The sequence below is a fragment of the Pan paniscus genome, chromosome X, assembly GCF_029289425.2.
Source record: "Pan paniscus chromosome X, NHGRI_mPanPan1-v2.0_pri, whole genome shotgun sequence".
In the NCBI taxonomy this organism is placed as follows: Eukaryota; Metazoa; Chordata; class Mammalia; order Primates; family Hominidae; genus Pan; species Pan paniscus.
The window spans coordinates 110,645,078-110,657,802 of NC_073272.2; the positions used below are offsets into that span (position 1 = coordinate 110,645,078).

The 12,725-nt window shown below is 36.5% G+C and overlaps 1 protein-coding gene across 27 annotated transcripts in view; it reads left to right on the forward strand.

Moving 5' to 3' along the window:
• PAK3 (p21 (RAC1) activated kinase 3) overlaps nt 1-12,725 on the forward strand; it is a 285,503-nt gene that overhangs the window by 210,231 nt on the left and 62,547 nt on the right. For all 27 annotated transcript variants that reach the window (XM_063601542.1, XM_055106615.1, XM_034949599.3 and 24 more), the window contains 2 exons: nt 9,913-10,044; nt 10,561-10,726. In XM_063601542.1, coding sequence (XP_063457612.1) covers nt 9,913-10,044; nt 10,561-10,726 — 298 coding nt within the window. The remainder of the gene's footprint in view (nt 1-9,912; nt 10,045-10,560; nt 10,727-12,725) is intronic.

Consider the following 12,725-nt stretch of genomic DNA (forward strand, 5'->3'; position numbering starts at 1 on the left):
ATTAAGCTACTAGGAACATTCTTGTACAGGGTTTTTATGTGGACAATGTTTCTGTTTCTCTTACATGTAGAACTTTGAGAATAATAATCATGTTAATAGAAATTTCTCTGAACACCTACAGTGTACACTTATAAACTGTAAGATAATTTTATTTTTATAGGTACTTAATCTTTCCTACAGCCCAGTTAAGTAAGTCTTACCATTGTCCCCATTTTACAGGTGAGAAAACTGAGGTTTGGAGAAATTAAATAGCTTCTCTAAGGTTATAACAGTATACGTTTTGTATGTCACTTGTTCCAACAAACTGAGATACAGGGAGGGAAGTGCCTTTGTCCAAAGTCACATAGATAATTTTTATCAGAGAAGTGACTAGAAAATAAGTAACCTAGTTGTTGAAAGTGCTATAGTATCTGAAAGAATATTCGTACACATTAGACAGAAAATGATCTCAGATAAGGCTTCCCTTTCTGTGATTTTCATTTTGATATTCTGATAGAAATTACTTCCTGCCTCATTTGTTTTTTTAGGGGTGAAATAATTTGCATTACTGAAAGTCTCCTAACCATTTATTCAAACAGTCATGGATGGCCAACCTGATTCTTCTTCCTTTTATAGCAGACCAATGCCTTTTATAGTGGACAGATGTCTGCTTGACATCACCCTGGGTAGCCAGTATGACACCAGTAGATCTTCTTTAGTTGTAAAGAGTAAAGGTTCTGAAATATTATGTCAGTTTCTCAAAAATTAAAAATGGTATTAACCATATGATCTAGCTATTCCACTTCTGTGTATATACCCATAATTGAATGCAGGGTCTCCAAGAGATATTTATACACCCACGTTCATTGCAGCAATATTCACAGTAGGCAAATGGTGGAAGCAACCCAAGTGTCCATCAACAGATGAAGGGGTAAACAAAAGATGGTATGTATAAACAGTGGAATATTATTAAGCCTTAAAAAGAAGACAATTCTGACACATGTTACAACATGGATGAACCAGGAGAACATTATGCTAAGTGAAATAAGCCAGTCTCAAAAGGGTATATACTGTATGATTCCACGTATGTGAGGTACCTAGAGGAGTCAAATTCATAGAGACAGAAAGTAGAATACTAGTTGCCAGGAGCTGGGAGCAGGGGGAGTGGGCAGTTGTTTAATGGGTACAGAGTTTCAGTTTTACAAGATGAGAAGAGTTATGGAGATGAATGGCTTTGATGATTATACAACAATATCCTCAACAGTACTGAAATACATACCTAAAAATGGTTAAGATGGTAAATTTTATGTTATATGTATTTTGCTACAATTAAAAATAAAATGAAAAAAGAAAGAATGAAGGCTCTGGATGTAGGTATTTAATCTGATTTCCCCATTTACTAAGTATGTGACATTGGGAAACTAGCTTAGCTTCTCTGAGCTTCTTTCCTCAGCTTTAAGAGGGAATAAAAATAGTACTTACCTCCTACGTCTTGTGTGAATATTAAATGTGATAATGTACATAAAGTACTTAGTATAGTACTTAGCACATAATATATATTTATTAAATGTAAACGACTATTATTTTTACATGACAACAAGAGGAAAAACTCACTCTCTTCACACATGAAGCTTGTACTTGCGCTTTGCTCAGATTCCCCAAAACAGAACAGAATATGGCCCTCTCATCTGACTGGCCATTTCCTTTTCCTCCTTCTTTGCCATGACAGCTTCCTGGGCCACACTGAAAACAACATGTGAAGGGAGGTAATAGGAAAATGGGAAGGACAAAAATGACAGCCTTCCATGATCAACACATACTTTACCTCCTTTGACTTCATTAATATCATGCTTGTGCAATCTTGACTGGGTATTCTGGCAAAAAAAAAAAATAGTTATTATTTTTTTAGGTTGGTCAGTTATTTGAAACACCAACTTGCTAGGATAGCCTGTGTATTGGTTTTTGTTTTCTCCTAAGATATTAACTGTTTCTTTTGAGATTGGTTCTATTGGTTTTGCTTGTAGAATTAAAATGAAGTCTATGTTATGGCTAAAATATTCCATTAAGTTAGAAAAAAAAAATGATGATCTCACTGTCTGGAGATAAAACAAATAGATATTTACCTATTTAACATATATTTACCAACTGCCTCCTTATAAGCTCTAGGAAGTTTGGATATCAGGCTGGTAGAGGAAGGTAAACATGGACATAAAGAAGTACAATACAATATGGATAGTGGCTGAGTATAGTGGCTCATGCCTGTAATCCCAGCACTGTGGGAGGTCGAGGTGGGCAGATTGCTTGAGCCTAGGAGTTCAAGAGCAAACTGGGTAACATGGTGAAACCCTGTCTCTACAAATAATGCAAAAACTAGCTGGGCATGGTGGTGCACACCTGCAGTCCCAACTACTTTGGAGGCTGAGGTGGGAGGATCACTTGAGCCCTGGAGGTGGAGGCTGCAGTGAGGCGTGATTGTGTCACTGGACTCCAGCCTGGGTGACAGAGCAAAACCCTGTCTCAAAAAAAAAAAAACCCAACAATATGGATAGTATTACATATCATAAAATATGTTGACATGCTATGAGATTTCAGAGAAAGTAGATTGCTTTTAGCTGGGGAGGGAAAGGGAAGCAGGCCCTTGTCTCCAAGGGCTGAAGCTCAGTGTCTGGTACCAAATAGATACTTGGTATGTATTTGTTGAATGTTAAGTTAGAAAATGCTTCATATAAAAGTTGGCATTTGAGCTAGATCTTAAAGGTCAGATGAGATTTCGATCTGTGAAGATGGGAAGGGCATTTTAAGTAAAAAGAAAAGCATAAGAAAGGGTGTGTTGGTGAGTAGAGCAAGGAAACAAGGAATATGGGGTTGAATGAAAACTGAGATGCGAGAAAGGGAATCAGGAAATAAGTCTTGAAGGTTAAGGCGGAACCAAATCATACAGGCCCCTAAATGGTATTCCAAGGAATCTGGCTTTCCAGTATTCAGTGGGAAGCTTTTGAAGTGTTTTGGAGCAGGAGAGTTAAGTGATTAACACTTATACCTTGGGAAGAGTAATCTGACGGCAAATGTCCAGAATGAATTAAGTACAAATGGTGAGACTGGATGAAGGGAGACTAGTAGGGAGAATATTGCAAGCATCCAGGTAATCTGAGCCAGAAATGAGGTAGTAACAGTAGGAATGGGGAGATTACATTCAATTTCTAGAGGTATTTAGATTATTAATTGGATGTTGGAGGAAAGGGTGAGGTCAAAGATAAACGCAGGCTTAAACTGATAGGTGGTGGGTAAAAAGATAATGATGCTGTCTTTCAGGAGAAGCTGATTTCTGTGGGAAGATGCTGAGTTCCTTATTGGACAGTTTGAGTTTGAAGGGCTGGCAGGACTTTCAGGTGAAAATAATGGATTGACTGCTTGATGAAGGCTAGGTTTCTATTGATTGAATGAACTGAATTGGACCCCGACATTCTATTTGAATTACTTCAGTGGGACTCAGTTCCTTAGGAATGGATAACTGCACCTTGTGTTTTCCTTATAGTTCTAGAGGAGAGTATGCTTCGCAATGTGTATGTCTTTTTGCATCATAAAAACTCCCAGTAGATCTGGCTGTCTACAAAATCTGATTTAATGGGTCTGACAACCCCTTGTAGACATAGCCTGAACTGATTACAAGTTTTGCATCCTTTAGTAGCCTGGGTGAGAATTAAAACAGAAGCAATGTTGTATTCTCTAAGTGTTTTAAACTCATGATTCTGTAATTAATATTGAACTCAGGGATAGATCTCATAGTCATATAACACCTGCTTTACTGCTTATTTGTGGTAGCTTCTTTGATATTAGTGTATTCAATTTCAAATACTGTTCAGGTCTCTACTCTTTAATTTGAGGCTAATTTTAAAATTTCATATTTTTATCGTACTGTTGAAAATAAAATGACATATTTAGAATCCTAAGTTAGTATTCCAACTGGAAGGTAACAGCAATAATATGTCATTATTGTTTTGTCATATTGAACGTGCCATTATCTATGCTTAGAGCAACTGGGTATGCAGTTGACAGATTGCTCTTTTGTGATTTGCAGTACTGGTTAATTTTTTTTAAACATAGTTTAAGTAATTCTTTTACTTCAGTGTGCATCAGAATTTCCTGGGGATTCTGTTAAATTGCAGATTCCAGGGCTCCACTCCCAGAGTAGATCTGGAGTAGAAACCTAAAATCTACATTTTAAACAATCACCAAAAGTGGCCCCCAAACAGCATTTTATATTATCTAAAGCCTCTAAGTTCCTTACTTCTAAGTTCTTTGACCTTTAAAAATTAAGCTCAGAGAAAAGGAAATTTCCTAAGGTAGCTACTCTAGCTGGTGTATTCTCTAGAGCAACGTTCAGAACTTGGAGTTCATGGGTGGGCTTCAGATCTATGAACTGTTGAAGTTATACGTAAGAGCATGCGTCTACCTGTACCTTTCCGGGGAGATAGACCAAACCCTAAGAGTCCGGGACCCAACTCAGGTTAAGAACTTCATTCCCGACCAGGCGCGGTGGCTCACATCTGTAATCCCGGTACTTTGGGAGGCTGAGGTGGGCGGATCACCTGAGGTCAGGAGTTCGAGACCAGCCTGACCAACGTGGAGAAACCCCATCTCTACTAATACAAAATTAGCTGGGCGTGGTGGCACATGCCTGTAATCCCAGCTACTCGGGAGGCTGAGGCAGGAGAATCGCTTGAACCCAGGAGGTGGAGGTTGTGGTGAACAGAGATCGTGCCATTGCACTCCAGCCTGGGCAACAATGGCGAAACTCCATCTCAAAAAAAAAAAAAAAAAAGAAAAGAAAAAAAAGAACTACATTCTCTGCCCCAATGTCTGGCAAAATTAGAGTGTCAAAAATATCTAATTTGATAAGACAAAAATATTCCTTACTTGTTATCCATCTATCTATATTTCTGTAAGTTTAGAAGTTTTAGATACAGTAATTCTCAGCCTGGAATGAAGAGCATGGAAACATTGCACCATTGACTCCAAAAATGATCACCAGGAAAACCTCTAAGTAAAGCTATGTTTATTAAACTTAGAGTGACATAAAAGCATTACTTTGATAAAGTCTTTGTGTCTTAAGAAGGGGATGTCAGGAGGGAATATTTATAGGGTTTTAGGGCTTAGACTGTTTGATTTTAAAGCAGGTCTTGCAAGGCGAGGAATGGGTTAAGATTATGCAGTGTTTATGATAACATAGCTTTGTATTGGTGAATATAGCAAAGGAAGGGGCTTGAAGCAAGTTTTAGTGAGCAAGCTGTTAGTCTCAATGAGCAAACTAGTTGGTTCACGGTATCTTCTAGAAACAAGTATTTCCTAAAGTAAGAAGCTATGTTATTTTTGCTTATTCTCACTATTGTTTAATATAAGAACATTAAAGTATGTCTGTCTTGATATTGACTAACACAGAGAAAATAAAATATGCCCAGTCCCAGTACTATTTACACAGTGATAGTAAAGTATGCCTAATCCCCGTATTTTTTAACACAGGGACAGAAATTGTTAATTTCAGTTCTCAGTACCAAAGATTGGTATCCTTGGTGGATTGCTGGGGATTTAATGCTCTCTGGCCCAACCATAATTCAAAACATACTATCCACTCAATGCCATACATTCTTCCAAGTCAACCAACCAATATGGCAGGATAGTGTTTGGTCCAAAGTAAACAGAAATATCTGTCTTTTTCTTTTCCCACAAACCTTCAGAGGACAAAAACCTTCAGGTTTTCTAATAGTCCCTTAAGTCTATCCTTGGAGATGGGGAATGGTTTCCACTGGAAGTTAGCAGTGAAGATAGTAATGAATGTTAACAGTCAGTGAAATCTTGCAGGTGGATCTTATCTAGTGAAGAATTAAGACTTGAAATGTGTAAGGCTGCTCCTTGCCCCAGTAGGCAGACTGATCTTTGTACCAGTTTAAGGTTTGGGCCAAGAAGACTAGACCTTGAATCATTCTTTTTGCCTCTAGGGCCGTTTTTAGAGCCTAATAGACTGTATATACTCTCACTTGTAGAGGTCACATCATGCATTGCTTTAAACATATTAAAGGGCCCCCATACTTCACTTTATATTTTTGCTGTAAATTTTTGAAATTATTTTTGACATATTAATTTTGAAATTATTTACTTACAAGTAACTTTTAAAATGTATGGTTAGGTATAATTTCTTGTTAAATCATTGCGAATACTCAAGAATTTTTGCTAAATATGAAAATCGAACCTACAATTTATATTTAATATAATGAAATTTCTTTAAATGCTAAACATAAGAGACTAGTTAAGTTGGCATATTGTTATACTTAACAGACATTTAATTAAACATTAATTAATTTTGACTTTATAGTTTTCTTGTGGCTTTTTGGAGCTGATGATTTATTTCTGATGGCAAACACTTTCACGGGCCCATGTAAAACTTATCAACCCTGGGCAAGGTTCATATTGCCTAATAGATAAAATAGCACCATTTGTCATATAAAAAAGTACTCAGCTTCCATCCTTCTACAAAGAAACAGTGATTAGTTACATTCTTGAACCCAGCTGGTGTAAGATAGGGCAAAACTTTCTGGAACATAATATCAAAGCAAATTTCGATAACCCAAAGCCCATTTCTCCCTGTGCCCCCTGAAGTGCCCTGAAGAATTAGTGTTTTGCAAGAAGAAAGTGATTTTTTAAAAATCTGGAAACTTAATGTCATTAACAGATGTTGCTATCCACATAGCTATACAATATAATAGCCCAGTTGTTATGGCTAAATTAAGAATAAATATAGGTGCATAAATAAGAAAACCAATATTCAGTAAACATACAAACTTCAATCTATAAACCACTTAGCATTTATATCAGGGCAATAAAATATTCTTTCAAATGCTTGTTTATAAATTCTAGGTTGGCTTTCTTCTCACAATTGGTAAGTCTTTCTGTCTCCTATCAGATGTGTGATTACACCTTATTACTTCACCATAGGTTTATACATGATTGTAGAAAGGCCACATTGAATTTTTAATCACAATTGAGGTCCTTTGATGTAATGGTCTATTAATAGGCTGGCTATAACTGCCTCAGGAGCTTTGTCCTCAAAGAATGAAAATTCATTGTCGGATTATGTTAGGACAGTATACCCAGTGGCATAAACAAAAACAAAATAAATACACAAAAACAAAACAAAACGAAACACCTATAATAGCACTGTCCAACAAATATATAAACTATAGTCATAACTTTAAATTTTCTAGTAACCACATATTAAAATGTAAAAAATAGGTGAAATAAATTTTAATAATATATTTATTAAGCCAATATATTCAAATTTTCAGCATTTCAACATATAATCAATATAAGAAGTATTAATCTAACATTTTACAATTTTTTGATATTAAGTATACAATATCTGGAATGTAATTTACACTTGAAACACATCTCAATTCAGGCTAGCCACATTTTATTTTATTTTATTTTATTTTTTATTATTATTATACTTTAAGTTTTAGGGTACATGTGCACAATGTGCAGGTTTGTTACATATGTATACATGTGCCATGTTGGTGTGCTGCACCCATTAACTCATCATTTAGCATTAGGTATATCACCTAATGCTATCCCTCCCCCCTCCCCCCACCACACAACAGTCCCCGGTGTGTGATGTTCCCCTTCCTGTGTCCATGTGTTCTCATTGTTCAATTCCCACCTATGAGTGAGAACATGTGGTGTTTGGTTTTTTGTCCTTGTGATAGTTTGCTGAGAATGATGGTTTCCAGCTTCATCCACGTCCCTACAAAGGACATGAACTCATCATTTTTTGTGGCTACATAGTATTCCATGGTGTATATGTGCCACATTTTCTTAATCCAGTCTATCATTGTTGGACATTTGGGTTGGTTCCAAGTCTTTGCTATTGTGAATAGTGCCACAATAAACATACATGTGCATGTGTCTTTATAGCAGCATGATTTATAATCCTTTGGGTATATACCCAGTAATGGGATGGCTGGGTCAAATGGTATTTCTAGTTCTAGATCCCTGAGGAATCGCCACACTGACTTCCACAATGGTTGAACTAGTTTACAATCCCCCCAACTGTGTAAAAGTGTTCCTATTTCTCCACATCCTCTCCAGCACCTGTTGTTTCCTGACTTTTTAATGATTGCCATTCTAACTGATGTGAGATGGTATCTCACTGTGGTTTTGATTTGTATTTCTCTGATGGCCAGTGATGATGAGCATTTTTTCATGTGTTTTTTGGCTGCATAAATATCTTCTTTTGAGAAGTGTCTGTTCATATCCTTCACCCACTTTTTGATGGGGTTGTTTGTTTTTTTCTTGTAAATTTGTTTGAGTTCATTGTAGATTCTGGATATTAGCCCTTTGTCAGATGAGTAGGTTGCAAAAATTTTCTCCCATTCTGTAGGTTGCCTGTTCATTCTGATGGTGGTTTCTTTTGCTGTGCAGAAGCTCTTTACTTTAATTAGACCCCATTTGTCAATTTTGGCTTTTGTTGCCATTGCTTTTGGTGTTTTAGACATGAAGTCCTTGCCCATGCCTATGTCCTGAATGGTATTGCCTAGGTTTTCTTCCAGGGTTTTTATGGTTTTAGGTCTAACATGTAAGTCTTTAATCCATCTTGAATTAATTTTTGTATAAGGTGTAAGTAAGGGATCCAGTTTCAGCTTTCTACATATGGCTAGCCAGTTTTCCCAGCAAAATTTATTAAATAGGGAATCCTTTCCCCATTGCTTGTTTTTGTCAGGTTTGTCAAAGATCAGATGGTTGTAGATATGTGGCATTATTTCTGAGGGCTCTGTTCTGTTCCACTGGTCTATATCTCTGTTTTGGTACCAGTACCATGCTGTTTTGGTTACTGTAGCCTTGTAGTATAGTTTGAAGTCACAGGCTAGCCACATTTTAAGTGTTCTGTAGCCTTATGTGGCTAGTTACTGCCATGTTAAACAGTGCAGACCTAAGCCATAGTTGATGGTTTTTAAACTTGAGCATGCATCAGGATCACCTGGAAGGCTTGTTATAATACAGATCGCTGGGCTCCACTTCCAGAGTTTCTGATTCATAGGTCTGGATGGAGCTTGAAAATTTGCATTTCTAACAAGTTCCTTAATGATGCTAATGATGCTGATCTGGGAACCACACTTTGAGAACCATGGCCACAGTTCTTTCAAAATCCAACTTTGGAACCATTTTACCACTGTATTAACATGAGTGATCAAGAACTGTCCCTAGGTATTGTTGCTATTGTACCACAATACTGTCGTATTATTGCAGTTTATAAAATATTGAAAATCTCCATTTAACTCATGGTTTATATTGAGTAATTATTCATGTGGATGAGTATTTCTTAGATCTTCATGTCTATTACTCTCTGAGTGCTTCTTTCCAGGAGGCTGGACAGGGAAGAGACATTTATTGGCTTGTTTGTTCTTAGTGAGTATTTACAGAGCTATATTAATACCATATGTATATGCATGCTCTGATCCTTAGGTAGAAAATAGTTCTTTTCAAGTTGACAAACTGTCAATCAATAAATTGATAATCTGCCCAGTATAGATTCAAGGCTCTAAGAGCAATTAGTTTGATTTTTAATGTATTTCAAAAACATTGAACTTTAAAATATTAAGTGAATAATAGTCCACTGTTTTTGAGCTCAATGAGAAGTTTTTTAAAAAATTACACTTCATGGTTTTTTAAGCCATGACATGAATTTATCTCTGAATAAGTTCAGAGATTGTATTCAGGTGAGCAAGTCCTGGCCACCAAATTGTTGATGATTCTGATCATTTGTGAAAGATGTAGTTTCCTCCTATCCCTACGTGCTTAAATATTTCATTTCCCTTGTTTTATTTCTGAAGAAAAACAATGAGGAGTTAATACCTGATCTTTAAACTTTGTTTTTGTCACAAGAGTACAAAAACAGCATCTGAGCCTCCATTGGCCCCTCCTGTGTCTGAAGAAGAAGATGAAGAGGAAGAAGAAGAAGAAGATGAAAATGAGCCACCACCAGTTATCGCACCAAGACCAGAGCATACAAAATCAGTAAGTCACAAAGGACTATTTCCAAATGATTCAAAAGATGCCCTTTGGAATAGTCATAGAGTTAGAATATAGTTAATCAGCTAGTACCTATTAAGCATCTTTTATGTTCCAAGAGCTAAAGTATAAAATATGACCAAGGTTTTGAGGATACTGTTTGAGGATACAAGGTTAGCACATTAAACAATTAGAGAATAATACCAAACAATACATAAATAACTGCTAAGTAATAAAAATGTTGGAGAAGTTAAGGTAAGGAAGGAAATCCATGTAAACCAGGTAGGAAGAGTTGCATAAACAGAGATCCTCAGACCAGAATTAGCAAGGCATGTACAGGGACATCCAAAGACTAGCTCCCATGATCTTTCAACAGTGTTGTACTTTCAGCTACTCAAAGTCCTTTTTTTTTTTTAAGAAAATACCACTTGTCTTTAAAAATTCATTGATATTACAATACATTGACTCCACACTCTTTCCTTGGCCTGCTGTTTTAATTGCAGAGCTTTTTGGTTTTTTTAGATCTACACTCGTTCTGTGGTTGAATCCATTGCTTCACCAGCAGTACCAAATAAAGAGGTCACACCACCCTCTGCTGAAAATGCCAATTCCAGTACTTTGTACAGGAACACAGATCGGCAAAGAAAAAAATCCAAGATGACAGATGAGGAGATCTTAGAGAAGCTAAGTGAGTACTTCTTGCCATGATTACTTTCTTCACGGGAGTGTTTCTCATAAGCCATTTAAAATGGGAATTGATCCTTTGGAAGTTTTAATCTGCTTATATGAACTCCAGACTTCCCAAAATCATGAGATGAAAAATTTGAGACTCACTGCATATGCCAGAACACTTTCTCCCTTCCACTCCTAATTTGACAGGAACTAAATATTTTTACTTGAAGGAATCAATTGAGATGAAAATTGATAAGACAAATTAAGTAGCAAGTTTTAAGATTACATCTTCAAAAGAGAATAGTCTGATAAAATATGTTATGATCATAACCCAAGGGCTCTCAACTAATCAGTGATGATAGATATGTCAACCTCAAAGCCCAACACAGTCAATCAAAACTTGGAACAACAAATAATATAGCTTTTTCCCTTAATTCAGAAGCATTTCTATGTGGCAGGAGAGACAGAACTAGCAAATGCTAGTAGCTTCCTTCCACAATGTCATTAGTGTGTACATGCTTGTGTGTACACACTTGTTGCCCCAGTTTTATAAAACACTTACCTTCTAGTTACTTTTCTGGGTCAAGAAGATAAAAAAAAATGGATTATCTGCTGAAAAGTCAAAGGTTTGTAAAGCATATTCATTAAACTCATACTATAAAAGCATCTAACAAATTGCTAGATATCAGCAATAAGTGCCCCCCCCAACCCCAGTTTGACTAACTCCTACTTATCCTTCAATACTCAGCTCAAAAGTTGCCTCCTCAGAAGATGTTGCTTGTCCCTCCCAGTCCATGTTAAGGGCATCTCTTCCTTACCACTTTTACTGGAGCAAATATCAAACCATATTAGTCTGACTTCTTTACTAGACTGTGAGATTCTCAAGAGCAGGGACTGTGCCCTTTTTTCCCTATATGTCCAACCCCTAGTTCATACCCATTACATAAAGGCATACAGCAAATGCTTGTTGAGTGAGTGAATGAAAAAAATAAGTAAACAAATACATCTTTACTGAGTTCCTACTTGTCTGTTCTGTGCAAGAAACTTTGGAGGACACAATAGAATGAAACTTTCCTGTCATCAAGAAATTCAATCTTTTTTGGAAAATACGATTTAATAGTATGATAAAATTAGAGCATAAGATAATCTCGTTTCATGCATATTTTTATTTAAAAGACCTCAGAAAAGGAAGACAGTAATTCCCACTATAGGCCACAGGGAGGCTCTGCAGAGGTGGTGGTAGGATGATTTTGCCCTCCAAAGGACATTTAGCAATGTCTGGAGAATATTTTTATTGTCCTGATTCAGAGATTGCTAGTAGCATATAATGGGTAGAGGCTAAGGATGCTTCTAAAACCCCAACAGTGCACAGGACGGCTGCCCTCCATCCACTTTACAGTAAAGTATTATTCAGTCCAAAATGTCAACAGTACTGAGATTGAGGCATTTGAGTTAGATGCATTTGGAAAGGCAAAGGTCGGAGTTGCAGCTGTCAGTTAAAACTCAGAACTACAATTGCTAGATTTTTGCTGACTTTACTATTCATGATTAAATATGCCACTAGCACTGATACTAACCATTTGCTGTAATAACAGCAGTAATAATTCTCATTTATTGGGCACCTTCTGGGTGGGCCACTTTACATACATTATCATAGTTTCACAGTAATTCCTTGCAGCTGATTCTAATATCCTCATTTTACAGACCAGTGAATGAAAGTAAGCTTCAAAAAGCTTAACTGACCAAGTCACCAAACCAATGTGTGGCACAACCAAAGTTTGAACTGAGACCAGTTTACCTTCAAAGCTTACACTTTTTCCATTACCTACCTACTTTGCTTCTGCATATCCGAACTGTCTATTTTTGTAAAAAGGAAGAACTAACTAAATGAAAGAATTGCCTCGATAATTTAAGTTCAATTATTCAGACAATTGGCACGTTTTTCTTTATTTTGCATATGTAGACATGACCTATGTGATTATATCAGATTTTAAAAATCTAACAGCCTTGCCTTA